Genomic DNA, 27,752 nt, shown 5'->3' on the forward strand with positions numbered 1-27,752 from the left:
TTAACAATGACGAGCCAGTTTATTTCTCTGTTAATAAATCCTCCTTTTTTACAGGAATAGAAATCAAAACCTAATTTTTCAGGACCCTGCACTCTAAGGATATTTAGTGGCAATAACTGACCTGCAAGCTGTGCTGCAAGAATTGTCCTATTCCACTGAGAACTTACAATCATCATCATCATCATATAAATATTTGAAAAACATAATAACTCAACAAGTAAGCTTTGCAAGCACAAATATTTCATTGTAAGTGTGCTATTTTACATAAACCAGAAGACCTACATGTAAAAGGGACTACCGAGAGAAATGAAAATCTCACTTTGTGTACTAGGTACCTGAGGTGATACATTGGACTTATTTCATTATACTACTCTGATGCACATTAGCCTTTCACAACTAGTTTTCACAGAAATACCCACATAAAATATTTACACTTGCAGGCATGAGCAAATGGGGAAAAGCTGGTTGCTCTAAGACATGCTGTACCAAATGCTCCTCTTAAGCATTTAAATGCAAGCTGCTTACTCCAAGCCCTGACAAGGACTGTGCTGCATATCTGTGGAAAATACTTTCCAGCAGGATAGCAGATCTGCAAATGAAAAAAGCTTCTACAGCACTATATTCAGTCTCAAACACATGCCGTGCTCCTATTTGGATAAACAGCAGTTCTGCTGGTGAAGTGCTCTTTGTATCCCAGCAGCGAGGTCTTGGGGAGTTGGATTCTCTGCAGTACAGCTAACTGTGATTCCTGCTGCCTCCATGGCTTCAGCAGTTGTTGGACCTATAGCAGCAAACTGAAATGACAGTGTTTATAGTTATGACCGGTGTAGTCACGTATGGTATCAGCTTTCACTAGTTACTTAGGTATGCATCCTTCAGTCTTTAATGACATTGTCAGTGTATCAACTTGCATGTCTGAGCTTATTAAACCACATTAACTTACAGGTTGAAGATTCTCAGTATTAAAACAGCTTATTAATTTAGTTACGTAGCAGCTATTTAGGAAAGATTATTACTTATCTCACCATTCCAAACATTTAAAACTCTTATTTCCACAAAACAGGAAAAGTGAGAGGAATTTTAACAGGCCTCAGGTGGGTAATTGTCAACTCAGGCAAGAACTATTCTCAATTCCACACCACCAAGAGAAAATAAAGTTTGTACACAGAGAAATCTGAGGAAGATAGTAAGGAAAAAACTTCCAGCTGAAACCAACAGCTTAAAAAAAAAAAAAGATTCCAGGGTACAAGCTTCTTTTAACCAACATAAGCACTACAGATTTTTCTCCCTACGCTCTAAGCAAATAATAGTGTGATAGCATATGTGCAGGCTTATTTTCTTGAAAATAAAATGAATGTTTATATTTCAATTTTCAATGTATTGCTTCGTTAGTCTTAACTAAAGCTTCTTAGAAATGAGCTGTTCTATGCACAAAAATTCTATTCAGACCATTATATTACACTGAACAGGGGTGTGTTTGATCCATTTCAAGAAATGGATAACTCATTTGTAATGCAAGTCTCTGACCTCTCAATATTTCCAAATGATTTTATGTACTTATTTTATGATTTGTATTGTGAAGGACACAACAGAGCATTGGTCTCTTCACTCTGAACACAAAGTAAGACAGTTTTCAAACAATTTCCAAGTTTTGTGTTCTGCAGCCTTCACCTAGGTTCCAGTAAACTGATGTTTCTGTATGGATAAATTTCACTTTTAATAGACACCTCTATATACCTTACATGGTTTGCTAGACACTACGCTTACTGGCCTGGAGCTTTCAGACTTCATACTGTCTGATTTTTCTGGTCTAAGATAAAGGGTACAGTATGCCAGGATTTGGCATATTTAAAATAAGCAAAGATTTTCAAGATGGTTAAGTAAGATTTTTTTTCCCTCCAATTATTAAAAAAAAAAAAAAAGCTACTTTTCTTGAAAGAGATCAAAATAGTGCCCTTCCTGCAAGCCAGAATTCTGTGCCCAGTATTTCAGGAAAAATTCTATTCTGATTTGATCCTTTAAATCATGGCGGAGGAGTTCTTGTTCTGCAAGTTCCCTTCAGAATATTCCCAAGATGGAGAACACATAGGACCAACAAGATCCACTGTCTTCTTAAAGTACTGGTCTTGTATAATTTATACTTGAAAAACCTAAGTAGTGTGTAGGTTAGTTTTAGTTTATAAATGGATCTTAAAATGTGTGGAAGATATCTAATACTTAAAGAATACCACTGTATTCATAAACATCTATTTAAAAGCCCTATAACAGAAGTAATCTGTACTTGACTTTGTAAAAATGTAAAACCTGGTCAAAATTAATCATTGTGATTGCATTTAAATACTAATTTCATTAGGGGATGCAAACTACTGAAGCAGACAGTAAATAAGCAAAAAAAAAAGCCTTTTATTAGTTACCATTTCTCAAACCAAGATTTCAGCATTTTGCAACAGTCAGAACACAGGACAACCTGGGTTTTCAGAGAAATAAACACAAAAAGTCTGGGATTTCCTGCATAAAATGAGGGTTTGTAAGAGGCATAATGGCATTCTTATCCCTCTGCTGCCTAAGGTGAACTGTAAATTCACCATTTTTGAAAAAAGGTACCTTCGTATGATTGATAAAATCCCCGGAAAGCTTCTGAATGTGCTGGAGGCAAAACTTGACACCAGACGGACTGAAAAACACGATGCTTGCTGGAATTCCCTGTGTGAAAGTAATCATAGGTTGGACTAGGTTTGTCTCAATTCTAGCAACGTATCAGTACACTTTCACATACATCTCTTCAACTGTCTCTATATGGAAATGCAATGCTTTTGACTGTTGAGAAACAGCTGTTAAGCCAACAAAAAGGGTCTCCTGTGGTGCAGGTGGTCTGCCAAACACCCACTCTACCACAGAATGCTGAAATTCAAGCGTGCCTTTAACCAAATACTTTGTTGCACAAGCACATTTTGGTGATAAATGTACTGAAAGTGGTCTGGAGATGTCCTCATTTTTCTGTTTAGCAAGAAACCTGTACAAGTTATTTTCCTAAATCCATTCCCATCTAGTTCAGTTCTGGACGTACTCCTTGTGTTTCCCAACTTCTGTGCTTTACCCTAAGTTCTGCCTACCCTGAGATGCTCTGGCAAAGATAAGGTGATGCCTTACACCCGCAGCCCACTGCGATGGCTTTCTCAGAATAAGCCTGAAGCAGGCAGAAACATTCTGTAGCCAGAAAGAAAATTCTGAAAAATTCCATCTGGAGTGAAGGTCCAGGCTTCTGCTGCAGACTCAAAGCACATGCCTTCTTCTCATGGCTGTCTGTTTGAAGGAATAGGAGTGTGCGACCAGGAAGATACGTAAGCTCTGCTCAAACTACATCTACTGTTATCTATTTGAAAACTTAGAATTAGTTTAACAAGAAGTTAATGCACAGATTTTAAAAAGAGAAGTAATATGCTTAGGCAGGCCAAGTGTCTGTAAGAAGTAAAGGCTGTATTTTGAATAAATCCTAGATATAATGTAGGCTTCTACAAATGGAAAATTCAGTAAGCTTTAACAAAAAAACACAATTATCAGTAGCTCCAAATCTTTTACTGTGCACTTCATCCCAGCTTAATGACATTTAACAGATGGTTTTAAAGAAAGAAAAACATGAATAACAATTCTAGCAAATACACCTCAACACATCTGTCAACAGCACGTCCCCAGGAGTTTTAACAGTTAAAATGAGATTATTACTATGTTCATAAATGGGATAATCAGAGAGGGAAAACTGAAGCTATGTAGGGCTGATTACTGAATTTTGATTCATAAGATATGGCAAACATGTCCAGTGATAATACAGTGACATTAGTAAATTGTAATAATTATTTAAACTGTTCAATGAATATTCTTATTAAATGTATTTTCTAACATGGTATCACCTAAAAAGCAGTCTTTTCAAGCCTTCAGTTTTGTCCAACTTAAAGGAATAAACTGAATATGTAATTATTTATGCAGTGATTTACCAATCACTCTAAAACATATATGTATTCTGAAAGCTAAATAAAATGTGAAAGGTTTTGTCTTCTTCAAACAGAGACATCATGTATTTTAGACTTTTTTTACAACTGCCATAACAAATAATTGAGGGACTCATTCTCTATGTATGTCTGCAGCTTTTGCTAAAGGATTTTCTTGGTAGCCAGCAGGAAAAGAAAACAAGCAGCCTATGCAGGAAACTGTTGTATCACCACAATTACACCATATACAGACAGCTGAAAAAAAAGGAGTATATTTTACTAGTTTTACCATATACCTCAAAAATCCTCACATTGTATCAGCGTACAATACCTGTTGTGAGAAATAACTGCTCAGCGATTCTTGAAGATCAGCGTGTTGGGTAGTTTGATAAACGGTAAGACTTTCCAGAGGTATACCTGGAATCAGAATACACATTCATGACTAATGAATGTGGGGTTTCAACAATTTCTATTATTGCAATAAAACACTCTTAATATATTAATGGCACCTAAATGCGCTATTTTAGGCTAAAAAGATTAAGAAGACACAGAAACATTTCTGTGAAGGATTCCTAGCTATTTCTAGAGCCAGAAGATACAGTAAAGCATCTGTGATCAGAGGACCTCAAAGCATGTTATGAAAACCGATAAGCCTTGCAACATATCTATGAATAAGTCATATCACAGCTCAGTACCAGAGCTGTGGACAGCACTCTGTTCTACCAGTTTTTATTCCTATCTTCTAACTTCGAGCCAGCATAATAGCAAATATAATTTTTACTTATTCATATTTGGTTCACAATCTTTAGCTACAACTTCTCTCACACTAGATTAAATTTTAACAAATTAAAAAGAGGCTCTAAGGAAAGTTCAACCTTTTTCTTTTAGTACTGTAGGAAGTACTTCTCTTTTGAGGGCTCCACAAGGAAAAAGAAGAGATGATGAATTAGGTTTCTCTCCTGTAAATACACAAACAAAAACTTGTAATTAATTTAAGTTTCTAATAAGGAGCATGCAAGATTTTAAAGGTATGAAATGTTGAACATGGCAGCAAATGCTGCATGCTTCATCATTTGCACATTTGCAGTACAACTGCATCTGCAATTCAGAGGATAGAGGCTACTTAGCATGTAAATTAAAAATATTCTATAATATGAATACATTGGCTAAAAAGATCTCACAAAAGATAAACTACATTCCTATTCCCCTTGCCAGTCTACAAAGGGAAAACAAGTACCACGCAAGTGATCTCCCCCTTTTCAGAAATGCAGTCTTCCTCAATTTTTTTATTTGAAACCTGAGTCTCACTCAGTACATCTGTAGCCCTGTGAGCTGCACACAGCTCCAGGACAGCTCTCCCCGTATAACCAAACATTCATTCAGACGAAGAGGACAGAAACACTTCACTGAAAAGTTTCAAATATGCTGGAGACCTACTTTTTCCACAGGGAAAAAAAGATTCTTCTTTCATTGCTAGAAGGGAAGTGGATATTCCCATTTGCTCTTATCCTTTAAAATGGCAGACCTCCGACCTTAGTTAGGGCTCCACTGCAAACAGGTGAAAGCCTCTTGGTGATTTTGGAGGACCTTTCTGATACTTGATTGCTTATAACTTACAGGGATGCAACTCCTGTAAGTTCTGTATGTTTCTAATACATTATCAGAGGAGTGAACACGTTCTTCTCAAAAGGTACTACTAGATAGTAGCAGTCATGTAGCTATCTCTTGGGTGACATCTCCATTCATGTAGCCATCCCGTCTGCAGACTCTGCGTACACCCACAAACAGGAGCAGAGAGGAAAGTGAAAAGACTTGGAAGTGAAAAAAAGTGAGTAATGGTCACAGTGTGAACGCAAACATCTGGCTTAGGAGGAATGAAGTAACACTGACTATATGAGATTCTCAGAAATTTGCTGTTTTTAGGATTTCTTACATGAAAAAAATTATTTTAGAACCTTTTTCACTACTATGTTTCATCTAATAAAAATGAACATTAACACTGCAAAAAATAAAGAGTGTTTTAAGCTGAGGAAGAATTCTGGTGAAACCACACAGAGAGTCTGGTGGGATCACATTTTACAAGAGAAAAAAGGTCGAGAGGAGACAGTCAACTCTTCAATGCAGTTTAATTAATTCTTCTGGTATTTTGTGATTTTTGAACATCAAAGAAATTATCTCTATTCTTCTCTTTCAAAACTGATCTGAAGGATATACATGCTATTTAATATTTCCTTAGTCCTACTAACTGCTACCACTTCTTATTGAAAACATCATAATGGCTGGAAGGATTTTAGTTAACTTAAAAAAAAGAAAGGTGGGACTGTCTTCTTGACAGTATTGCAAACTAAGCTATTACACAATATGTAATATAACATACATAATAATACAATAATACAATATAATATAATAAATACCATTATCTGATAACTATTTTTATACAACAACTTTTTGCAGCTATTTTCACTAGTGAAATTAGATGCCCGTATAGTATTGGTCTTAAGTGTATTGTTTAATACTTATTAAAGTAGAATGTTTTAACTGTTTTTTTGTGAAGGCAGTCCTGATGACAAATAAATGAAACTGAAGAAATAGTTTTCCTTAATGAAAACTGAAATTCACATTATCAGTAATCCTTAATCCTTAAATGTAGCTAGAAACTGCAGAGGATAGGAATACAACAGCAGACATTTTATGGCATACAGTTTGCCTTTTCTAAAAATAAAAGAAATGCAGAGAAAGTTCCAAAATGAAATGCTATACAGCTGCACTCAGCTTGGCATTCATCTTTCAAAACAAATGGAAGTTCCTCAACACTTACCACTTTATTGCTAATTCAGATATGTTAATGCATATATTGAATTGAAGACTACCAGAAAAAATAAATGCCTTTTTTAAGCACTTTTTTAAGTAAGTAGATTCTTGTCTTATAACAGTAAGCATCAGAGATGCCTTGAGAAAAATTGAATAATATAGTAAAAATCAGATGGAAAGATCTTATTAGGAGTCATCATGGATATATTTGAATATCCAAATAGTACACTAAAGTTTTATTATGAACCACCGATAATGTTTCTAATAAATTACAGGAAGAAAGAATGAACTTAGGACAGAATACAAGATATTTTAAAATAATAAGATAAAGGAAAAATATTTTAACATTAATCCTCCTGCAACTCATGGCAGTTAATTGAAATGTCAGTGTGGTATTGGAAAAGAAACACTAATCCTTTTTGACTTGTGTTTACAAAGCACAGAAGGATGGCTTGATAGCTCTGAACAATACAACAAACACTGGCCCTAATCCTATCCCTTACTTCTGTAACCAACACAAGTGCTACATTCTAATAAAACTAAAAAATATTTGCCTTGAAAAGAAACTATCTATTTAGTTAAGGAGTCAATTCCTGTATGTTTCCAATCACTTAATTTGAAGTCAGCACCAAAGATAAAGAAAGCAAAAAACAAAAGAAATATCACTGCCTCAGATTTTATTTTTATTCTGACAATAAATTCTAATTATATAAAAATTCTGCTCTATTTAGAGCTAATCTTTTCATTTACTTCTTATCATTTTATGAATAAACACAAATAAACATATACGGAAGGGGGAACATGACTTTAATTTAATCTGTATTTCAGAGATTATTACAAACAATTTGATAAATTGAGCATAAATATGCACAATCCAATAAATGACTGAGTTTGATAATATTTGTATCAACAACAAGCAGTCTCTGGTGATTGAAATTCATGGTTGGTTATTAAGCTGAAGGGTGTGCAAAGGCAGTCATTTTTGCAGGGATAATGGAAGTCTTGCAGCTATGTGTTTCTCTAAACAGCCGGCGGGTGTTCTGGTGGGAGCCCTCTGCTCCGCACACTATGCGAAATGCTGCAAAGCTATAAAGCTGTAAAGCACATACCTCCCTCTTTCCCACTGGGGGCTGCTGGAAGCTGCTGCTGGCTCTGGATCGGACTCCTCTGCCGTCACCAAAAGGTGCTGTTCCCTGTCTAGCCCCCTCTGTGACTGCTAGCTCCCACCTCTGCAGGCGCGTGCACTCGGAACAGCTATGGGAAATAGCTATGGACCAAACACGGTCAGAAGCACAAACCAGGGTGTGCGTATCGGGCAGCTCTCGCAGGAGGAGAGAGCTGGAATGATCCTCAGCTGGACTGAGAAAGCTACCGAGAAGGGGTTATGATGCCGTAATTGTGCAAGTCGCAGACTCACCAATCGATTGGAATGCTTTTTTTTAGCAATTTTTTTTACAATTAAAAAACTCTCTATTTTGAACTCAACCTCATGTCTGGTTTCCACCCAGTCCTCTCCATGCCTTTTTAAACTTCTGAACTTACATAATAGTGACACTGTTTTTTCCAGAGGTACTATTCTATCTGTTGCAACAGCACAGCCATCCATCTGTGCCAGATAGACTTCTGCTTCTGTAATGCACCATTTTTAGGGGCAATCAATATAATTCGTAAAGGACATTTTTCTTTAGGCTAGGAAATCTGATAACAGGAAGAGACCTAAAGGTACCCAATTCATTTCTGATCCAGCCCCTGGTACTACATGCGTTTTTATTCTTTAGCTTTGATCCTGGGTTTTTCACTTTAACACAACAGCTCAGACAGCTATTTTTCTTGCCTTCATTCCCCCCCCCCCAAATTATTCTGCAAACTGACAAATATTAATTCATGACCAAAACCAGATTTCCTGGCATTAAAGAAAAGATAACAGCTAAAACCTGTCTTTAATTATTTGTTGTAGGTTGTTTGAATTATTTGTTGTAGGTATGGGTTATTCTTCATTTACAGCACTTTTGTGCTGAAAAAGATTACCATTTCATTTTTAATTTTCAGAATTTACTATTTCATCTTGTGTTGGCAGCTGTCACTTTCATTACGAAATATTCCATACAGTTAAAATATTTTATTCGCTAACGGATTACAGAGCACTCTGCCTGCAAACAAAAAATACTTACTAACACCATTCACATTGTTCTTCTACCTATAAATCTCTGCTACTGAGAAGACTTTGCTAATAAACACCTCTCATATCTAATGTTGTGCCCCACAGCCAGGAGTAATCTATCAGGGTTCTTGATAGCATTTCCACTTCTGTAGCACCTAAGCACCTTAGTAAGGAAAGCGACTGAGTGTAGTCAGCAGCAACGCTTTTAAATCAGCAGATACAATAATTCATCCAACATCTAGAGTAACTCCACTGACTCTCATCTGGTTCTCTGAATAGGGCTAACCAAAGGCGGATTATTTTCCTTTGACCGGTTGAATAAATGGATTTGCAAAGTGTTGGTCTTCTCTGTTTAATTAGCGCATGAGTCTCTAGATGAACATTTCTCTTTCCCCTTGTAAGTTTGGGGCAGAAAGTCATTCAGCCAAGGACTTACCTCTGTCAGGTACCCTCTAATTTCACTGTGAGGCTTCACCACACAGTGCCATGCTTTCTTACAACACTGGGGATGCACCCAAGGCCAATGAAACTACAGAAGAGAAACTATCACTCAACGGATTACTGCTGAGGTATCAAATGCGTAAGGAGTGTTTTTCGTCTGGTATAGAGAGGTTCTTAGCAATGAATTTCAAAGCCTTTTGTGACTAATTCTGTTGACTTATTTTGATAACTGTTCCCCCCTGCAGACACTGATACGGACACCTTTTGAAGGCACATGCATGTCAGTCATCAGTTCCCTGGAACATCACATAGTGCAGAAGCTCTGAGGCCAACCTCATTGCTCTGGCAGTTCCCACCTATGACATTTTTCACCCAAGTTCTATATCCCCAGCTGTACAAATACACAGCCTCTTTTTCACAGCTTGTACTGACCCATCCACTCCAAAATTAACCAGCCCCTAAGCCTAAAAATGTTTCTTATTACTACTGGAAATTTTAAATTTCTAATAATGGAGTTGTCAGAGTCCCCATTACTTATGTCTATCATACACAATTCAACAAATTACTGTAAAAAAAGAATTAAGAAGTACATTAGCTAGACTCTTAAAGTCTAGCTAAATTCTTCCACTGACAAATGCTAAACTGAATGTGGATATTATGTGGAATATCCAACAATCTGATATACAGTTAGAAACAGCTAGGGGATCAGCTTTACAGCTTCAAATGTAACAAAATGGTAAACAAAACGTAAGCCATCATCATTATAACTATCCCTTTTTCCAACGTTTTCAAAGCCACCCTCCTTTGCTGCTGAAAATTAGATTCCTCTGAAACCACATATTCCTTCTCAGGAAAAGAGTTCCCCTTAACTACTTTGAACTATGACACGGGGAAAGATCCCCAGCATCAACTAGTCTGAAGCAAGAAAGTCAGGTCATTCAAATGCACAGAGAATCAGCACACCTGTAATTGCAATAATTTAAATCTTATGATTAATCAGCAATTCCCAAACACTACAGCTCTGACCTTTAAGTAAAAGACACTTTGCCTACTGGATCATATAATATTTTTAATTAATTACTGAGTCTAAGGTTTCATGGGAATTAATATTTTGTGTAGATATTTCAAATTAATATTGTTTACCGTCTTTGAGAGATATTACAAGCATTCCAAAGAGCTGAATTTAGGGATTCTGCATATAAGATGTATATCATATATGCAGTATGTATATCTCCGCTTCAGTGTACACATTAAGAAAAATTTTATTTATAGGGAATTCTGAAAAAACATAAGGTATATGATCTTAATTTAAGTCAAAGGTTTTGGATACTTACTTGAGCAAATAAATTCAGCTAACTTTTCAGCATTTCCAGACTTTTCTCCTTGTGGAACAAGGCCAATTTCTTCCACTATAACCAAAAGTAGCAAAGAAAAACTTTGTTTGAATTTAATAAGAACAATTCAGGTTTACTGTCACAGAAAAATGTGAGTTGAAAAAAGAGACCCAACTTCATCCAAGCATAAAAATATTTCTTTAAAGAGCAAAAAATCATAGCACTTAGGAGTAATAACTTGCTATATAAGATTCGATTTTGGCTCTAGAAAGAAAAACATGAGAAGAGTACAAAGGAAGAATTCTGGGAATAGCTAAGCTTGTTTCGGAGAGTTTTTAAGTTCTTTCATTCCTAAAATAAAACACTGAAGAAAGAATGGGCCAGTGCATCAAATTTCTTAAAATCAGACAACCATGTTATAATCCCTTTCATCCAAATTCATTTCCAAGATGAGTAAAAAAAATATGCAAATTAAGAACAATTTTTTTTCTTTTTTGACTTAAGTTTTTAAATTAAAGTAGTAACTATCACATTACAATAAAATTAATGGAAAAACAACAGACAGATCCCTAGCTGAAGTAAACACATACAGTTCTAGTGTGTATAAAATTGCCTATTTTGAAAATTATCCATTTATAAAACTTACCTGTATTATTTTTCTTAGCACCCTTGAATAGCAACTAACACTTCAGAAATAGTACTGAAAAGACATATTTATCTAAGACTTTTTTAAAAAACCCTAACTTACCTAGAGAAGCTGTAGCTTTTCCTACCACATATACTGGTTTGGTGTTCCATCTTTGTTTAAGAGATTTGGACCAGACTGTAAAACATTAAATGAAATTTAAGCATGTGGCAACAAAATATGAATGCTAAATGAGTATTTGAACTTGTTTAAACCTGAAAATACAGGAAAATAAAAATAACTAATACTCTGGTATATATTTTAGCAAATCTAGATGTATAAATTGAATATTTATTGCATCTTATCATTGTTTAAACAGCAGTCTACAATATGTTTCAAAAAGCTTTATCTGAGTAAACAGTCCTTAGCTGCTTTTGTTAAGTAGCGTTTTTAATGCATACTTACCCTGTGCCAGATCACATGCAACTTGCAAAGGTCCTTTATATTTTGACATTAAGTAATAACTCAAAAAACAGCAAACTTGTAGGAAAAGACAGCATATAGTAGAAAGTGATATTTAGACATATAAATTGGTGAATTTCTTATTGTGCAATATAACTATCCAATGTGGATGTAGGTTACAAATTGAAGACTTTACCAAACAAAGAATAAATATAATCTTCTATGACTACAAATTAAAGGGGTAAAATCTATATTCATGCACTAGAATACTTTATAAAGCAACTCTTATTCTTACACCATAAAAATTCAGAAACTGACTGTATTTTATATATACATCAAGTCAGGAATAAAATGTACCAGAGACCAAAATAAAATTAACAGGAAATAGTTTTCCTCCTCCAGACATTAAGCAAGTTATAGGTTACACTTTCTGGATCTAACTACCTTACCCCTATACCTGAAATCCTAATGCGACACAGATAGATAAAGTAAGTCTTTTATTGTCCTGTCTAAAACCACTACAGCGTAGGACAATGAGTTCATTTCTAGTATTCTTAAAATTAAAAATGACACTACAACAACAGTAAAAATGATTGGAAAAAAAGGAAAAATACAAGGAAAAGTGGAAAAGGTAAGGACTGATTAGCTTTAAAGGGAATCCAAACAGGAAGAGGAGATTCACATTATTGACTAAACTACGCATTTCAACAGCTCCCAAAAGCCCTAGTCAGGATTAGGGATCAACTCTGTATAAAAACACATTGTCTGACCCAAAAACCATAAAAGATGCTAATGCTAAATGCTAAAACAAGCTAATAGTCACAGTGTATTTACTGCTTACTCAAGAGTGTAACAGCAAGCATACAGTGTTACTCGCTGTACAATCATTAGTATGACTGCAGCCCGCATATGGAACAGATAAAATAATGAAAGAAAGGAATTTAAAGGTATATAAATAAGCTTATGAACTCAATGCCAGAAGTCATCACTGAGCAAAAGAATTTAGAATAACTTAAAAATATTTGATAGATCATTGGTATGCCAATTTCTATTTAGCATCCTACAGGATTCTTCTTCACAACTAATCTGCTACATTTTCTTCACTGTCTTTTAGCCAAGATTTAATTTGCTTGAGAAATTCCATACTCCAGACATAGAGTACTTCATAATAATGATATAAGCACAAAAATAGCACTAGTCAGTTTCTACAATATGATCCCCGCCTTTAAGGGACAAAAATATTTAGTAAGCAAAACTAGGCATTAAAAGTAGTTAGTAAGAACAGAAACAGATTCCTGAGTTTCTTTTTACAACTCTTTTTAGCATCAGCATGGATAACCACAATTGATTCATGAGCAGAAAAGCCCACACTAATGATCTGCATGAAAACCATCTTCCTGTTACTTCTAACAGTATCAGTGGGGACAAACCAATCCTCAACCCCTTAAAAGCTCCACTTAGCATGAGGAAACTTTGGGCCTTTAAGAAGGCAAAAGAACGATGAGATAAAACTTTTTGTAAAAAGGGATATCTCTCCAAATATCTACTGATGGGAGAGATAAAAAACCAAACGTACTGAAATTCTGAAATAGAAAGACCCAGGAATATAAATATGCACTTACCTTCGTTTTTACTGTTCTCTTTCAAACATATTTTGACGGCTTCTAATGCTCTTGGGCTGGTAAAAACTAGGCCTCCATAATATTCTGGATGAGATAGCTACTCATCAACAATAAATATAAGAAGAAAATTGAGTACAAAAGTACAGAAAATAAATTGGATCAATTCCTTAAAATCTTGTTAAGAACAAAACTCCTTCAATAAGTATCTAAAACTGAAACAGGCAAATATTTAAATTGATTACTATCAGTAGCCAGAGTATTTATAAGAGAAATGCGTAACAAATATTGATTTCAGAACACAATTTGCACACATGACATTAATTCTGAAAATCTGTGGAATGGGTAAGGATTGATGACACTGAAATGAGCTGAAGGGCGGGGGAAAAATATATGAGGTACTTCCAATCATACAAGGGAAATCAACTATTATTCCAAGCAGTAACTCAGAGGGTCCTACCCAGACAGCCCCTTGTCTGCTGCCCACAAAAAGAACAGTTAAGATTACTAACAGGCTCTTAAAGAAGGAGACAAGAAAAATAAAAAAGTTCTTTGACCACTTCTAAATGCAGATTGTGTAACATCCAAACATTCAAAAAAGTAAGTGCTACTGGAGATTCTCAATAAAGGGGACCCCCTCAGAAAACCTTTTCAACATTTTAAAATGAAATAAACAGATTTAAGAAACAGTAGAAAGAGAACAGCAATTACGCAATTTTATTCCAAGTAACTAGGATACCATACAAAATTTTTGTGCAATATAAGAATGAACGTCTGCTAACTTCCATGGTTGTCACTACAGTCTTCTCACTTTCTCTTGTTGTGAAAAAAATGCTAAAATATCTGTGATTAACTATGTTTTATAAACCTAACTGTGAATTATATCTGGTCAACTTAACTCCTTAACAAGTATGGACCACATAATTTTTGTAGGTCTGATTCTGTATTGCCAAGCTTACAGAGCAAGTGCACATGAGCCTGGGCAGGTAGGAGGGTTCGTTAATCAATCTACCCGTTCCACAGTAATTCCTAGAAACACTCGGAAAACACACTGTGCACAGAAATGAACATTTGGGAACAAAACACTTCAGCTTAATACCTTCCTTAAGTGACTAAAATCTCTTCCTTGAACCTGCATGAATCCATTAAGTCACAGTAACATAATGTGTATAGGAACAGGATGCCTGTTCAATATGATTTTTCATCTTTTTCAAGCCTGCTGCTGGGCTGAAACTACCCATTCTACAGTAGATTTGTACATTTTAGATGTAAAGTCTGATAATACGGAAGTCTAAAGTCAGCACCAGGTTAAGAAATACAAAATGGCATAATGCTTCCAAATGATATAACCTGCATTTTAAGAGATTCTCTCTCTATGAAAGAACTACATTCAAAATGCACTTTATGAATGCATGCCTAGGTTTTTATTTCTTTTCCAACCATGCTTTTATTCATTCTTAGTTGAGGACTGTCACTTTGAAACCTTAGCTTCACATTTAGACACATCCAATAGTATCTGGTTGATTTCTTTCTTCAAACTTCTGGAGTAATTTGACTGAGCTAGAGGGGCTTTAAAAACAAAGCAAAAAAGCCAAACAAAATCCCAGTAAGGACTCCACATTACTAAGTTGTTTAATTAAAAGATTTGTATCTGTTTTAGGTTTATGGATATAAGAGGACCAGATGCTTGGCAACTGATCTCATAAATGATTTGTAAATAAACACAGAAAGAAGTAGTATAAAGGGCAGCAGCATTATTAAATCAAAATAAGACACTGCATCTTGGCAATCATGGCCTAATTGCAGTTAAAAATGTGACAACTGAAAAAATTTTAATCTTACCTTTTCAAATAAGCTTTGAAGTGATATGAACTCAAATGATAAAACTGGAATCAAAGTTGCTTCTAATCCATATAATCCTAATTCCTATAGAAAAAGTTTATATATTTGCTGAATACATATCAAACAATACTTTTTTTTCTTTTTAAAATAATGGACTAGGTCTGCAAAAATATATATTTTTTTCCAAACTAAAATCCAAAGGCATCTTACTTTACTAGTGACACTAATTTGTTTTTATTAGTTAATTTAGTATTACTGCATAATACTGAACCAACTGCAGTGGAACTGAGGTCTTCTGTGTAGCTACTGAATAGTTACAGTACAAATCAGCACACAACCCTAAGTGACAAATGATCTCCTTCCTAGTCCTGCAAATATTCTTGTACATCTTTTTAATTCTTTAAAGCCAATATAACCACTTTTACAAGTAAGAAATACCAACATGAATAAAATCAATAGCAGAAAACACCTCAGCAATGTAACCTATTTTTTGCATTAAATTCCTAATAGGACTACTAACAATTTTTGTAATCATAATTTTATCTACATGAGCACAACCAATATTAATTAAAATGAACTTCTGTTTCAATATCAGTACTTTGCTGAGAGCTTTAACTCTGAAGACAGTAAGAATGCCCCATAACTAAAATCATTTCTTCAGTAACAGCCAATTTCTTGCATAACTTTTTCTTAGAAGCTATCATAATTTCAGACATGCACTCCCACTTTAGATTATAAAAGTTTTTCACTTGAAACAGTTAAAATCATGTCTTCCAGAACTGCGTGACACTTATTTAATAGTGAAATGACACAAATGTTTACCTTTTTTTTTTTTTTAAAGCTTACTCACTTTAATATACGGATCTGGTCCTGAATCTTTGTCTTTGGGATCCTTCAATAACAGAACCTTCATTGTTTACCTAAGAATTGCAAAAGAACTCTGAAATACAATAAATGAATTTATCTAAATTAGATCTAGAGGACTTTCTACTGAACAGTGACTTTAGTAGCTCAGCTTCAAAAGCAACTGGGTTACTAACAGATGCACTGCTCTCTATACAATGAGTAAGCAGTTAACGTACATTCTCTGGGAATGAATATCCACCCTGATAAGACCAACAAATAACATGCTGGTTTTAGATGATACCACTTAGAAACAACATACAATGAAAGTCATGCAGGAGAATGCATTTTAAAGGAAAATGTTTTGTAAAAGAAGCAGCAACCTCTGCAATGCTCTCACACACGGCAACATAATAAGCCACTATTTATAACTTTTCTGTTCTGTTCTGTTCTATTCTATTCTATTCTGTGCTAGTTTCTACCCTGTGCTCATCAGAACAGTATGCAAGGGTTTATGTATCAAGTGATAAAATTTGATGCTTTTTGGTCTCACCCTTTTAATGGGGGGAAGCATGTGCAAGGCAGTGTTCCAAAATTATTATTTTTTAAATACAGACATATGTATGTAGACATTTATGCATTTAATATAACATACATAATACTCATATACCTTGACATATTTATAGTAGACAGGCAAGACTGAAAAAATGCATTCTGCCATTAAAACAGAAGATAATCAGAAAAATGTAAGAAAGTACTCAGTTCCTTAAAAGTTGGCTCTGGTACTGAATTTGAAGACATTTTACAACACATAAGCAAATATAACAAGTATTAAAGTAAACAAATAGAATAACATAAACAAACATAAATCTGTTCTTTAACTGCATATTTACTTTAACTGTTGTTTCCCTTATACATTACATTCCAACAAATTCATATAAAAATAAATAATTATGAATATTCAAATGTACAGAACATCTTAAATTTGGTTCATCTGGATGAAATGCACTGCAATCCTCAAAACTTCATCAAAGACAGAAGAAAGTTCAGATAAGTATGTTTTTTTTCTTTAGATAGAAAAGGCAGCCTTACACAGTACTGGACAAAATAGGCTCTGGCACGAGCAACAGGAGCTCTGCGTCTGGCATTCTTCTATAGCCAACACTGTGAAATGCAGGTGATGAAAAGGGCACCCCAAGCAATCCACCTCCAGGACCTCAATACCTAACTGTAACACCATTTTCATGCTGTAAATTTTCAACTTCATTTTTTTAATCTAGGTTTTAAAATGTGGTTTCATAGTTGAGGTGTTTAATTTTTGAGCTCTTATCATTAGACACTGAAGTGCTGAATTCCACAGGACTTCCAGTACTCAAAATTGATACAAATAGGAACTGCTAGGGTTTTGCAGTTCTGAAAAATCAAGGCCTATGAAGTCAGTGGGACTGACTAAAAGTACATGTAAAAGTAGAAACAAAGACTTTGTCTAAGGCCATATTCTTATTATATCTTATTATAAAAAAGAACTGATTTCACATTATAGAATCCACCAAAGCAGATCCTATTGCTTTCAAGAGTTACACTTCCAAATATTTTTACGTATGAGTATCCAGTTGCCAGTAACTTCAAGAAAGTAGGCCTAAGTGATTTCTCTACAAGAGAGAGATTGAACATCAGAAACATGACTGAATGTCATGATCATACAGTGGTTATCGCTCCAAACATAAGACTGTGTTAAGAACTGCATTATATGACTTACTTTGATATTTCAGGTTTTCATAGAGGAAAAATATACCTACAAACATTTTTGTGACTAACAGAAACAGACAGCACATATTCCTGTAACTTACAAAATACATCTTTTTCCTGACAAGAGAAGAAATGCTGTTATGATTTCTCAGTCACTTTAACATTGTAACAGTCTTTCTGTAAAAACACGATATTCTTGTAAAAATAGTTTGGCACACACTTTTTCATAACCTACCACCCCTTCCTGTTTCCAAAACATATATTGCTAAGTATATAGTCTATGCAGCAGATAGAACATACATGACAATAGATAAATGGCAGGTTTGTAGATGGAACTATAATGGTTAGTAACATTATGAAGTCAACAAAATGTAAATGTCAGAAAAAAACCCAAATCCTTCCAAACTGTATAATACAAGATAATAATTCTCCTTAGCAAGAGCAATTTCCCAAAGTATTGTAATAAACCCTCCAAATGACATAACAGACTTAATTCAAGTACACTTGGGGAAATGGGAATCCTAATTAATTTCTTTAGGTAGTTAGAACTGAATTAACTTCCCATCTTATGCCTTATGACTGTGTCAAGTAATGAATAAGAAGAAGAAGAAATGGGTAAACATCCATGCTTAACAAGGTGACTTATAATTACCAAATAAATTCTTTTGTTTAGATCTTGCATGCAAAATATATGCTGAAACCAAAAAATAATTACAGACAGTCATAAAATATCATGAACTACTGCAAGATGCAATTATCCAGATGTCCATTTTAGAAGGAAATCATACAAGCTGTATTTTGGACTTAGCCATCTGTCTTACTTGTAGAAAGAGCAAGTCTGCACACCCCTGGCACTCTCAGAAGCCACTGGCTTATTTTCAATTCTGCCAGAAAGAATCTAGTTTACTGACTTCAAAAAGGCACTGCAAGTGTCCAACAGAAAACAGAATTTGACCTAGGGAATCTGTAAGCTTGTACATTCATGAATAACATTTATTTTGTCCTGCAGGTATCCTTCGAGAGCTTTCGGTATTACTGCTGTTCCAAAAATTAGTTTCCTTCTCAGCAACTGCAAACCTCTCAGACCATGGTGTCCTTTTTCTCTACAAAGTTCAGACAGGTTTACGTAGCAGATTTGGTGACAAGCGTGACCTAACGGAAGCTGGTGGAATATTCTCCTTTCCAAATGCCTGGTTGTCAGACGCGCGCCAGACCTCACAACACTATGGCTGCTCCCCATCCAAATGCTCTTGCTCAGCAGCGGCGCCCACCACCGCTGACCCATCGCTGTGAGCCCAGGCAGAAATCCATCTGAGCAGACGGGCAGGACAGCAGGCAGACAAGATCCCAAATAGGGACACACACACACAAACACAACACTCTCAAAACAGAAATATGCCAATATACATTCCTAGGGTGAAGAAGTTAAACTCAATATGGGGCGTTATGAACTGGAATTTTTGCAGGGAAAAATATACACAGACGTTTTTATGAACTTCTGCAATGATGTGGGCATCCCACTGCACCGGGCACGTTAATAGAAATATAGTATTTTTAATGGTTTACTTGTGTCTCTGAGACTTTAGTAAGGAATGCCCTGCAAATGGCTAAAATACATCTTCCAAATAGCTGGATCCCTGCTAAATAGACTTAAAGAGTCAAGAACCCTGACAGATATTGTTGTTGAATCAAAGAGCATTAAGAGAAAGCATATAAAATTACACATGCTGCGTCTTCAGTAATATCTGATGTACTCTCATGTAAGTACTTACAGTACTAAGATCCCTGTATACTTTCTCGAGGGAGGTATGCACAAACTTCTAAACAACCATAAAAAAAGTTTGTCTAGAACAATCGATGGACTCTGCTGAGTCCAGCAGCACTGCTCAATCTACACATGGAAATGGCAATGTGCATGAATAACCTTAATAAGAAGCTTCTCACTGCCAAGCTTTTATCCATAGGATAATTTGGCCTCTCACTTCTGGCTCACTGAACAAGCCTCTTGTCTACCTGTGTTCCAAAATAACAATGCTACAAACATTGCTCTTCAAACATTAAGAAAATACCTTTTAAAACCCATTTTGCTTGCAAACAGCTAAAAAGAGGACGGCAGATTTTCTACCTTGAACACACACACAGATGAGAAAATACGTGAAAAAATACTTATATTAGTCACTCTGAAGTTATGGAAACATCCAGTTAGCTCTGATCAAAAAACTGCAAGTGACTGGAGTTTCTGAGGCATCACATTGTGACTGAAGGATAAACTTAGCTTGGGGCTATTTTTCCAAGTCTGTATGACTTAATTTAGGAGATGGGTAAATTTGGGTCACATTATACGTTCAGAGCAGTATTGTGCATACAGAAATGCTTCACATTCACAGCATTAAACCATAAAATTTAACATCCTTATGTCTTCAATTAAAATATAAAGCTGATTATAACATGATCTCTAGGTCCCTGATATTACAAGTGAGTAATAATCTCATATTAAAAGCAGCTTAGCAAAATTTTTATATATCATTGTACAGAAAGTATATCTCTGCAGGTCAGTTAACCTTCATCTGAAAAGCTGTCCCTGAACTAATTGTGAACTATCTGTATGCAGGACAGCTTATAAAAAGAATTAAATGGGTCATTTCGTTTCTTGCTCCTAAGTCATATTGACAGCTGTAAAATATATTAACCTTTTCTAATATTATTTTGATTATAAACAATTGTATATGGGTCACACAACAACGTTTGATTGCCAAGTGTAAAAGGAATTGTCTATCATAAACATAAAAGGAGATGAATTATTAGACACTGTGGCTGAGATATGTTAAAAAAAAAATTAAAAACCCTTGGACTAGGGTTTTTGATGCTAAGGATTTCTTATCAATATTCTTTTACTATGATTAGATGGGTTTAATAACCAGAGAAGGAGAAAAAGCCCATCTATATGCTGTTATAATGTATGGTTAAAAAATCTACCAAATTCGAATGTCACATAATACATATGTTATCAAACAACAAACAATGCTTTGAAAATAATTCCTGCTACTCAAGTGTCTGTGTCACAAAAAAACAGCTCCTAACTGAGGCCCTGATATTGCCATCCAGCGGAGAAGCAAAGGACTCACGGAAAGTCTACTTCATGGATCTTTATCAGAAGTAATGTTAGTAAGAAGTGTGATTCTTGACTGATATAGCTGCAACTAAAAAATGGAAAACTTATACAGACACAGATTACATCCTCATGGAAGCAATTTTACTACAGCAGTAAAAGACTTTGTCAACCCATTTTTCTCTACACTGAGAGCTTTCCCTATGTATCAGTACTCATATTTGGGCAATGACCTAAGCGCTCCTAAGGGAGACCTGGCTCTCAAAATAAACAAACAAATATGGACATGTTTAATACTTTAAAAGGACATAAAAATTCCAAGTATTAAACTCTCTGGATTGTATTTATAAAGCCCAAATTACATCAAAGACCCTACACCTGGCATTTCTCCTGGTTGGCAATAGTGAATGCCCAATTCTCTTCTTGGAATGACATCAGAAGCACCTACTTTACTAGCTGGACACAGAGATTTAAATGGAAAGTTGCCTGCACCAGTAAGGCTCGAACATTAGTGGTCACTCCTCATACTTTTAGTGCTTATGATTTTTCAGCAGATTTTCCAGAAAAATATTTTTCTAAAAAAACATGCTTACCTTGTTCTTACTGCAATCTAACTTATTGATCTTTTGCACAGCATTTTCTATAATTAGCCTAGGGAATGAACTTTTTTTAGAGCAAACAGCCACTCGATTTTTTAAATTCTGCTTTCAGCAATTTCTTTTGGCTAATGCCTTGGATGCTCAGAACAGGCTTTTGGGGCTCCTGTGCTGCCATTTCGCTTAATTTTCAGCAGAGTAACTGAGAGGTTCAACACAATTACACCAAGAACTGAGGTGGACAAACTGGAAGAAGGGTGATGATATTTGTTTGATGTGGGATTTTATTTTATTAATAAAAGATGCTTCAGCACAGCCAGGAGAGCTACGACATGCTTCGGAAAGCACGCAGAGACTTCGGTATGTCCTTTAAAGCGTATTTTGACCCATGGCAGGGCCCAGATGACTCTCTCAGGAAACTGTATTTCTCTTAAGACAGGTCGCGCCTACAGCATGAAGAGGGATTCCTTTTTTTTTTTTTTTTTTTTTGTCTTTTCCTACCGAAAGGCGGAGGGAGGGACGCGCAGCCCCCGCAGGGGAAGGTAATGGCGGCGGTGGCGGCGCCGCCCCTCCCCACACGCCAACGGTCAGCGCGGGCCCGCCGCGCTCTGGCACGTACCGCCAGCCGTGGGTCCCCGGGAAGAGGCACCAGCCCCCTTCCCCGCACCCCCCGCCCGGCTCCAGCGCCTCCCGCGGCCCCCGCTCCGCCGGCAGCAGCCGGGCTGCCCCTACCGCCGCTCACCTGCGCGCAGGGCCGCCGCCGCGCGCGGGCGCCGCGCCCGTGTGGTGCCGCTGCCGCCGCGGCCTTCCGGCGCCGGGGCGCCTGCGCGGCGCTGCAGCATGGCTACGCGGGCCAAGCGGCGGCCGCCCCAGCCGCCCGCTGAGGAGCGGGACTCGGAGTCGAGCTCGGGCTCGGAGTCGGGCGACTCGGACTCGGGGGAGGACGAGAGGATCGAGGAGGTGACGGGGGAGGGAGGCGCGCGCTCGCTCGCGGCCTCGGCGCCCGCGCGGGAGGCGCCGGCCCAGCCTGGGCCTTCTCGGCGGCCCTGCTCTGCCCGGGCGGCGCCTCCATTTCCCCTGCGCGGAGCCGGGAGCAGCACGGGGCCGCTTGCCGCTGGCCTCCCTCCTAGCGCGTTGCTGCGTGCCGTTGCTTGCCTCCTAGTGCTTCGGCTTTTTGATGGGCTGCGTTTGCGCTTTGCCTTTTCCAAGAGCACCCGGGTGTTCGGACTTTCTCAGGCAAAATCTTGAAATTTTAAGATTTTAAGGATAATCTCTTTTTTTTATTTTTTCATTTTGGTGCAGCACAGTATGAGTTTAATAAAACTAAAGTTAAGGAAGGGTGTGTAATGTAGTTACAGTACTAAAGATACAGCAACATTGTCTGTGCCCGATTCACTAGAATTAAAATAGCTTGTAAAACTCTATAGTTAAAAAGAAAAAAGCCCAAAATCACGAAGAAGTGATAGTGCCAGCTTGAAGTTAGTGGCAACAGGTTTTTATTCACTTCCTAAAGGAGGCATGAGCAGGAGAGCTCCTGGGCCTACCTTCAGACCGTAGTTTTTGGTTCCTGTATTAAAGCATATGTAACGTATTAATGTATGTTGGTAACTTGTAATATGATATATGTTCAGTTAATTCTTGCCAAGAGACTTCTTTATTATTATTTGCCTCTTTTTTCATGTTGGAATCCCTGAAAGTTTTGATCAGTTTTACAGGCTCAGCCCTTGTCTGTAAGCTGCCCACGTGAATTCTTGTGTGGGGCTAGAGGCAATCGCTTAAAAGTATCGCTTTCAACACAGAAAAGTCCCTTTAATTTTGTTTATGAATACGAAAAAGAAAGATCAAAGAGGAAAAACGCCCAAACCTCAAGGAAATCAAACACCAACTTATGCAGCTGGACAGATAGGAAAATGTGCGTCACTATGCAGCTCACCATGGCGGGGGGGGGGAGAAGGTATCAGTGCTCAGCACCACTGTTAGCTGCCTTTGGTTCAGAATTTACTGGCTTTAATCATTCAATGAGATCCTTGAGTTTTAGAATAGTCAAAAAGTTTGTGCGGGTCAGGTAGAAATGCTGTATACACCAAAGATGCAATCTTTTTTCCTATATAGAGAGCTTCTCAAGTAAATAATGTGCTCCCCTTGAGAAAGTCACTTTTTCTTTTAACCTCTTTGTGGAGCTTTCTGGCCCAAACCCACAATTAATGGCAAAGTAAATTGGGCTGGGACGATCTCAAACAGTGGTTTGGGGGGAAAATAGGCAGGCGACCTTGGTAGCCAGTACTGCTAGTATAGAGTACCAGCAAAAACATTTGGCAGATGCACAGCGTTAGTTCTGGAAGGAGTTACAATTCACGCTGGGTCTCATTGTGTGCTAGTAAACAGGCTTCCAGGGTGGGTTCAGTGATACCAGTAGCATTTGAGGAGAAAGCAGCAGAAGTACGTTTTTGGCTGTAATAAATTAGTCTGCAGCAAGCTTTATCTTCAGCCAAGGCGTTACACTCCAGTCTACATAGGTCAAGCACCTGTACAGAAAGCGTCTGTGTGGCAATAGTAAACACAATTGTGTGATTGTGGATTGCAGGAACAAAAGATTAATGGTTTGTTCATAACAAATCACTTGCAAGTTCGTTTTAAAAAGTTTATTTGACAGAAGTTCTCTAAAGATTACAGGAGAAATAATAACTAACAATTGCTGGTGTTACTGAAAGATGGAAATAAGATATGTTTCTGATGTTGAACATTGTTATGTTTCATATAATTTAATTTCATTTTGATGTATTTTGCTCGTACGTAGGAAGTGAATATTGAATTTGAAGCACATTCAATATCAGACAATGATTACAATGGGATAAAGAAACTACTTCAACAGGTACTTCAACTTTTTGTGAACTTGGTTGATATTTCTGTTAATAAATACCATTTAGAGAGTTACGCAAAGTCATCAGTTCACACTATCTGTATTACTGATTCATAGTTTTACAGTGCTTCAGCTTGTGAAGACATACCTAATTACAGCCACCATGAGCATTTGAATAAATGTGCCTCCTAAATCATGGTTTTGGAAACTCTAACCCTCAACTGTAGGGTTGTTCTTGCACAGTATGTTATCATTTGCCATCTCCATTGTGTTAGTTTTTGCCTAGAAAATCTAGTTCAATGTTACTCTGCTTCTTAGAGGTTTTTTTTATAAATTACAACTCTGAAAAACAGACAGCATGTTCATTCAGTCTTCTGTTGTCTGTTTTTGTTCTTGTGAATTTATTCTCAGCAAGCATTCAGATCATTCCAGACTTAAAAGGATAAGAGAGATGCAGAACGTCAGCTTGTGGAGGGTCAGGTAGCAAGCACTTCAACTGCCTATTTCTGCTATTCAGAGTATTACATTGAAGGATGTTGAATAAATACAAGTACTACATTGAAATTAAAAATGGTACAGAACATTGAATAACAATTTAGAGAAATTACTGAATTTTATTTCTTGTAAGTGGTCCACAATATAAAGAAGGTTTAGACTTATACTATTCTGTAATACTTTTTTTTTTATTTTCCAGTTGTTTCTAAAAGCTCCTGTTAACACTGCTGAATTAACTGATATGTTAATACAACAGAATCATATTGGAAGTACTATCAAGGTAGGAAAATCAAGTCTTTTTTGAAAACTAAGTACAATACTTTTTATGTTGAAATAACAGACTTACAGCAGAAGTAGATCATTGCTGGGGTTTTCTTGAGCTTTTCCTTTCCCTTTCTATCAAAACTCAATTTCTTTATGGTTTTTAAGACTTCTCAGGTTTACTTCCCTACATTAGAAGCTGAAGAAAATTGATTTTGCTTAAGATACGGCCATCCCTTTTACCAAGATCCCTTCTGAATGTGAGCTATCAGATTTTAGTGTCTCACAGTAGATCCTGATGTAGAAGATAATGACATGGCTCTCTGTAAAAGTGGCTCTAAATATGCTGAAACATTCAGTAATGTAGCACTTTCATAACCTTAACCAGAATTCATAGTTTGTGTGTTTGTACAGATTACCTAGATGTTGTCATCTTCTGGAGAGAGAAACATTTTTTGCTGGAAGGAGGGGAAGTAGAATGTCAATGTGAGTTGTTGCTTTTTTTCTTATTAAATAGCAAGCCGAAGTCCAAGATGACAGTGGTGGTGATGATGATGATGACGAAGATGAAGTCTTCGGTTTTATAAGCCTCTTAAACTTAACTGAAAGGAAGGTTGGTATTCCTCGTTAACTTCTCAACAGTAATAAGTGAGACTGCGTTCTGCTCTTCTGCCTTGTATAATCAGTCTTAACATCAGTACCAGGAATCTGAATTCCACCACAGAGGGCTGTGGTCTTAGAAGTTCCACATCACTCATGCTTTCTTTTGGATCTAGTCCTGTGTACTGAAGGTCAAACATAAAGCTAACAGCGGAATAAAGAGTTAAAAGTAGGTCTAACAAGTAGTGCCAGAGTAACTGATAATTCTAGCATCTTGTGTTTCTTCACTTTCATCCTTCACAGCTCTTGAATTTTGCTGTTAAGCGTACTGGACTTGTTCTTAGCTGCATTCCTGTCAGTTAAGAACCTTTGTTTGCCCTCAGCTTCAGGGCTGGTAAATAATAATTTCAGAGAAATTGTACAGTGCTTTAGAGACCGCTTAAGGAAATTGCCTGTAGGCTTGTTGAATATTCCCTTGAAGTTCACTTTTGAAGGTTTTCTTGTGGAAATAATTGTTCTATAATGTAAAGAAAATATACCCTTTGATTCCAGGGTACACAATGCGCTGAACAAATCAAAGAGCTGATTTTAAGTCGGTGTGAGAAGAACTGTGAACAGCGTGTAGTTGAACAACTGGATAAGATCCTAAATGACAATACTAAGCCTGTGGGTCTCCTACTAAGTGAGAGATTCATTAATGTACCACCACAGATTGCTTTGCCCATGCACCAGCAGCTTCAGTAAGTCTTTCTGATGTGATGTTGAACAGTAATGTTTTCTTCAGAAACTTTATTTATATAAAAGTGCGTGAAGAGAGCAATAATATAGATTGAAGACATGAAAAAATTATTTTCATCTCATGTAAGGTCTCTGATACTTATTGGTCAATTTTAAAATATTTTTGAAGTTGTTAGGTGTTTCAAACTCTTTATACTTTAAGACAGAAGAAAACACTTAAAATTTTCTACTGTGTTACTAAAGGAGTAACTATTTATTGTAGTTTATTTTCATATTGATGTAGGAAGACTTAAAATGATAACCTTTTATAGCATGCTGATAATGTGCAACTTGAATATTTCTGCTTGTATGTTAATGCCTGGTTCTGGAATGAAAGATTTGGCTAGAGGGGCAGGCTTCTAAGGTGGGTGGGCTCTGGCCTATGGAAACCGTTTGTGGTATTTTTAGTTGAGTTTCAGATAAATGAGTGAAGCAGGCTAACTGCTGCTTGATCTGGAATTCTGTATTAATGGATTTACGTCCTAGACTGAGCGACAGTAAATTAATCTGCTGGGATGCAGTGCTCTATGGTTTCACTGCGACGTTGAGAACCAGGACATTGTATTGCATAGGGAACTCTAGTAGTCAAAGGAAGAATCTTTTTTTTCTTGTATGAGGTGGGATTAGAAGTCAGATATCATTGAATGCTGTCACCTCACTTACCTGCTTATTTAGACAATAGCATAGATCTTTAAGGAATTACTACTGTGATATCAAAGAAAACATATAGATGGTTGGTCAGTAAGATTTTTGTTTTGTTTTTTGTTTGTGTTTTTGTTCTGGGTTGTTGTTGGGTTTTTTGTTTGTTTATTTTTTTGAAAAAAGAAATAAGATGCTTCAAGTCCAGGCTTTGAGATTTAGCATTAATACAGCATATGTCACAACTCAAAATCAGGTCTCAGCCTTGTTGCCTTAAAGGTTTTGGAGTGTCACAGTGATAATACGTTTAACCCGAGGATGAATAAGAGTATCTTCTGGCTTTTCAGTGATAGCTCCTCATGAAAGTGATCATGTGATGTTTTTCCAGGAGAGCTGCACTCAACATCCTTTTACAGACTGTTTGCTGTAAACAAAATTTTGGAAGGAGCAGTAGTAAAAGAAATGCAATGGGGAAGAAGAAGGCATCCATATTTTTAATGTTGGTTTAAAGTATAAGTATCATGGTTAAGTACTAGGAATGC

At 36.5% G+C, this 27,752-nt stretch overlaps 2 protein-coding genes across 4 annotated transcripts in view; one reads left to right on the plus strand and one right to left on the minus strand.

Moving 5' to 3' along the window:
• UROS (uroporphyrinogen III synthase) lies at window positions 1-22,436 on the minus strand. Of its 3 annotated transcripts, none has more exons than XM_064514368.1 (10): window positions 22,321-22,436; window positions 16,132-16,201; window positions 15,282-15,365; window positions 13,443-13,539; window positions 11,482-11,556; window positions 10,734-10,808; window positions 4,862-4,945; window positions 4,318-4,403; window positions 2,605-2,703; window positions 1-794 (listed from the first exon to the last, which is right to left on the minus strand). In XM_064514368.1, exons 2-10 carry the CDS (start codon window positions 16,192-16,194, stop codon window positions 648-650), a joined length of 810 nt encoding a protein of 269 aa, XP_064370438.1. In that variant the 5' UTR covers window positions 16,195-16,201; window positions 22,321-22,436; the 3' UTR covers window positions 1-647. The 3 variants fall into 3 exon arrangements, with proteins under 3 accessions (XP_064370438.1, XP_064370439.1, XP_064370440.1); XM_064514369.1 differs by having other exon boundaries at window positions 16,132-16,221; window positions 22,321-22,401; XM_064514370.1 differs by lacking the exons at window positions 1-794; window positions 2,605-2,703 and adding an exon at window positions 2,720-4,241.
• The window catches only part of BCCIP (BRCA2 and CDKN1A interacting protein), a 9,749-nt gene continuing 4,405 nt past the window's right edge, over window positions 22,409-27,752 (plus strand). The window contains exons 1-5 of the mRNA XM_026115871.2: window positions 22,409-22,538; window positions 24,376-24,450; window positions 25,133-25,213; window positions 25,712-25,807; window positions 26,347-26,534. Of these exons, the coding sequence (XP_025971656.1) occupies window positions 22,419-22,538; window positions 24,376-24,450; window positions 25,133-25,213; window positions 25,712-25,807; window positions 26,347-26,534 (560 nt within the window). The 5' untranslated portion in view covers window positions 22,409-22,418. The remainder of the gene's footprint in view (window positions 22,539-24,375; window positions 24,451-25,132; window positions 25,214-25,711; window positions 25,808-26,346; window positions 26,535-27,752) is intronic.

Source organism: Dromaius novaehollandiae, chromosome 6 (assembly GCF_036370855.1).
Source record: "Dromaius novaehollandiae isolate bDroNov1 chromosome 6, bDroNov1.hap1, whole genome shotgun sequence".
Classification (NCBI taxonomy): Eukaryota; Metazoa; Chordata; class Aves; order Casuariiformes; family Dromaiidae; genus Dromaius; species Dromaius novaehollandiae.

Excerpts from the sequence above, each read along its gene's own strand:
- UROS (XM_064514368.1), bottom strand. The coding sequence starts at position 16,194 with ATGAAGGTTCTGTTATTGAAGGATCCCAAAGACAAAGATTCAGGACCA. Across the intron at positions 13,540-15,281 it reads TTCAAAGCTTATTTGAAAAG|CTATCTCATCCAGAATATTA; the intron begins GTAAGATTAAAA and ends GTTGATGAGTAG. Across the intron at positions 11,557-13,442 it reads AGAGAACAGTAAAAACGAAG|TCTGGTCCAAATCTCTTAAA; the intron begins GTAAGTGCATAT and ends AATGTTTTACAG.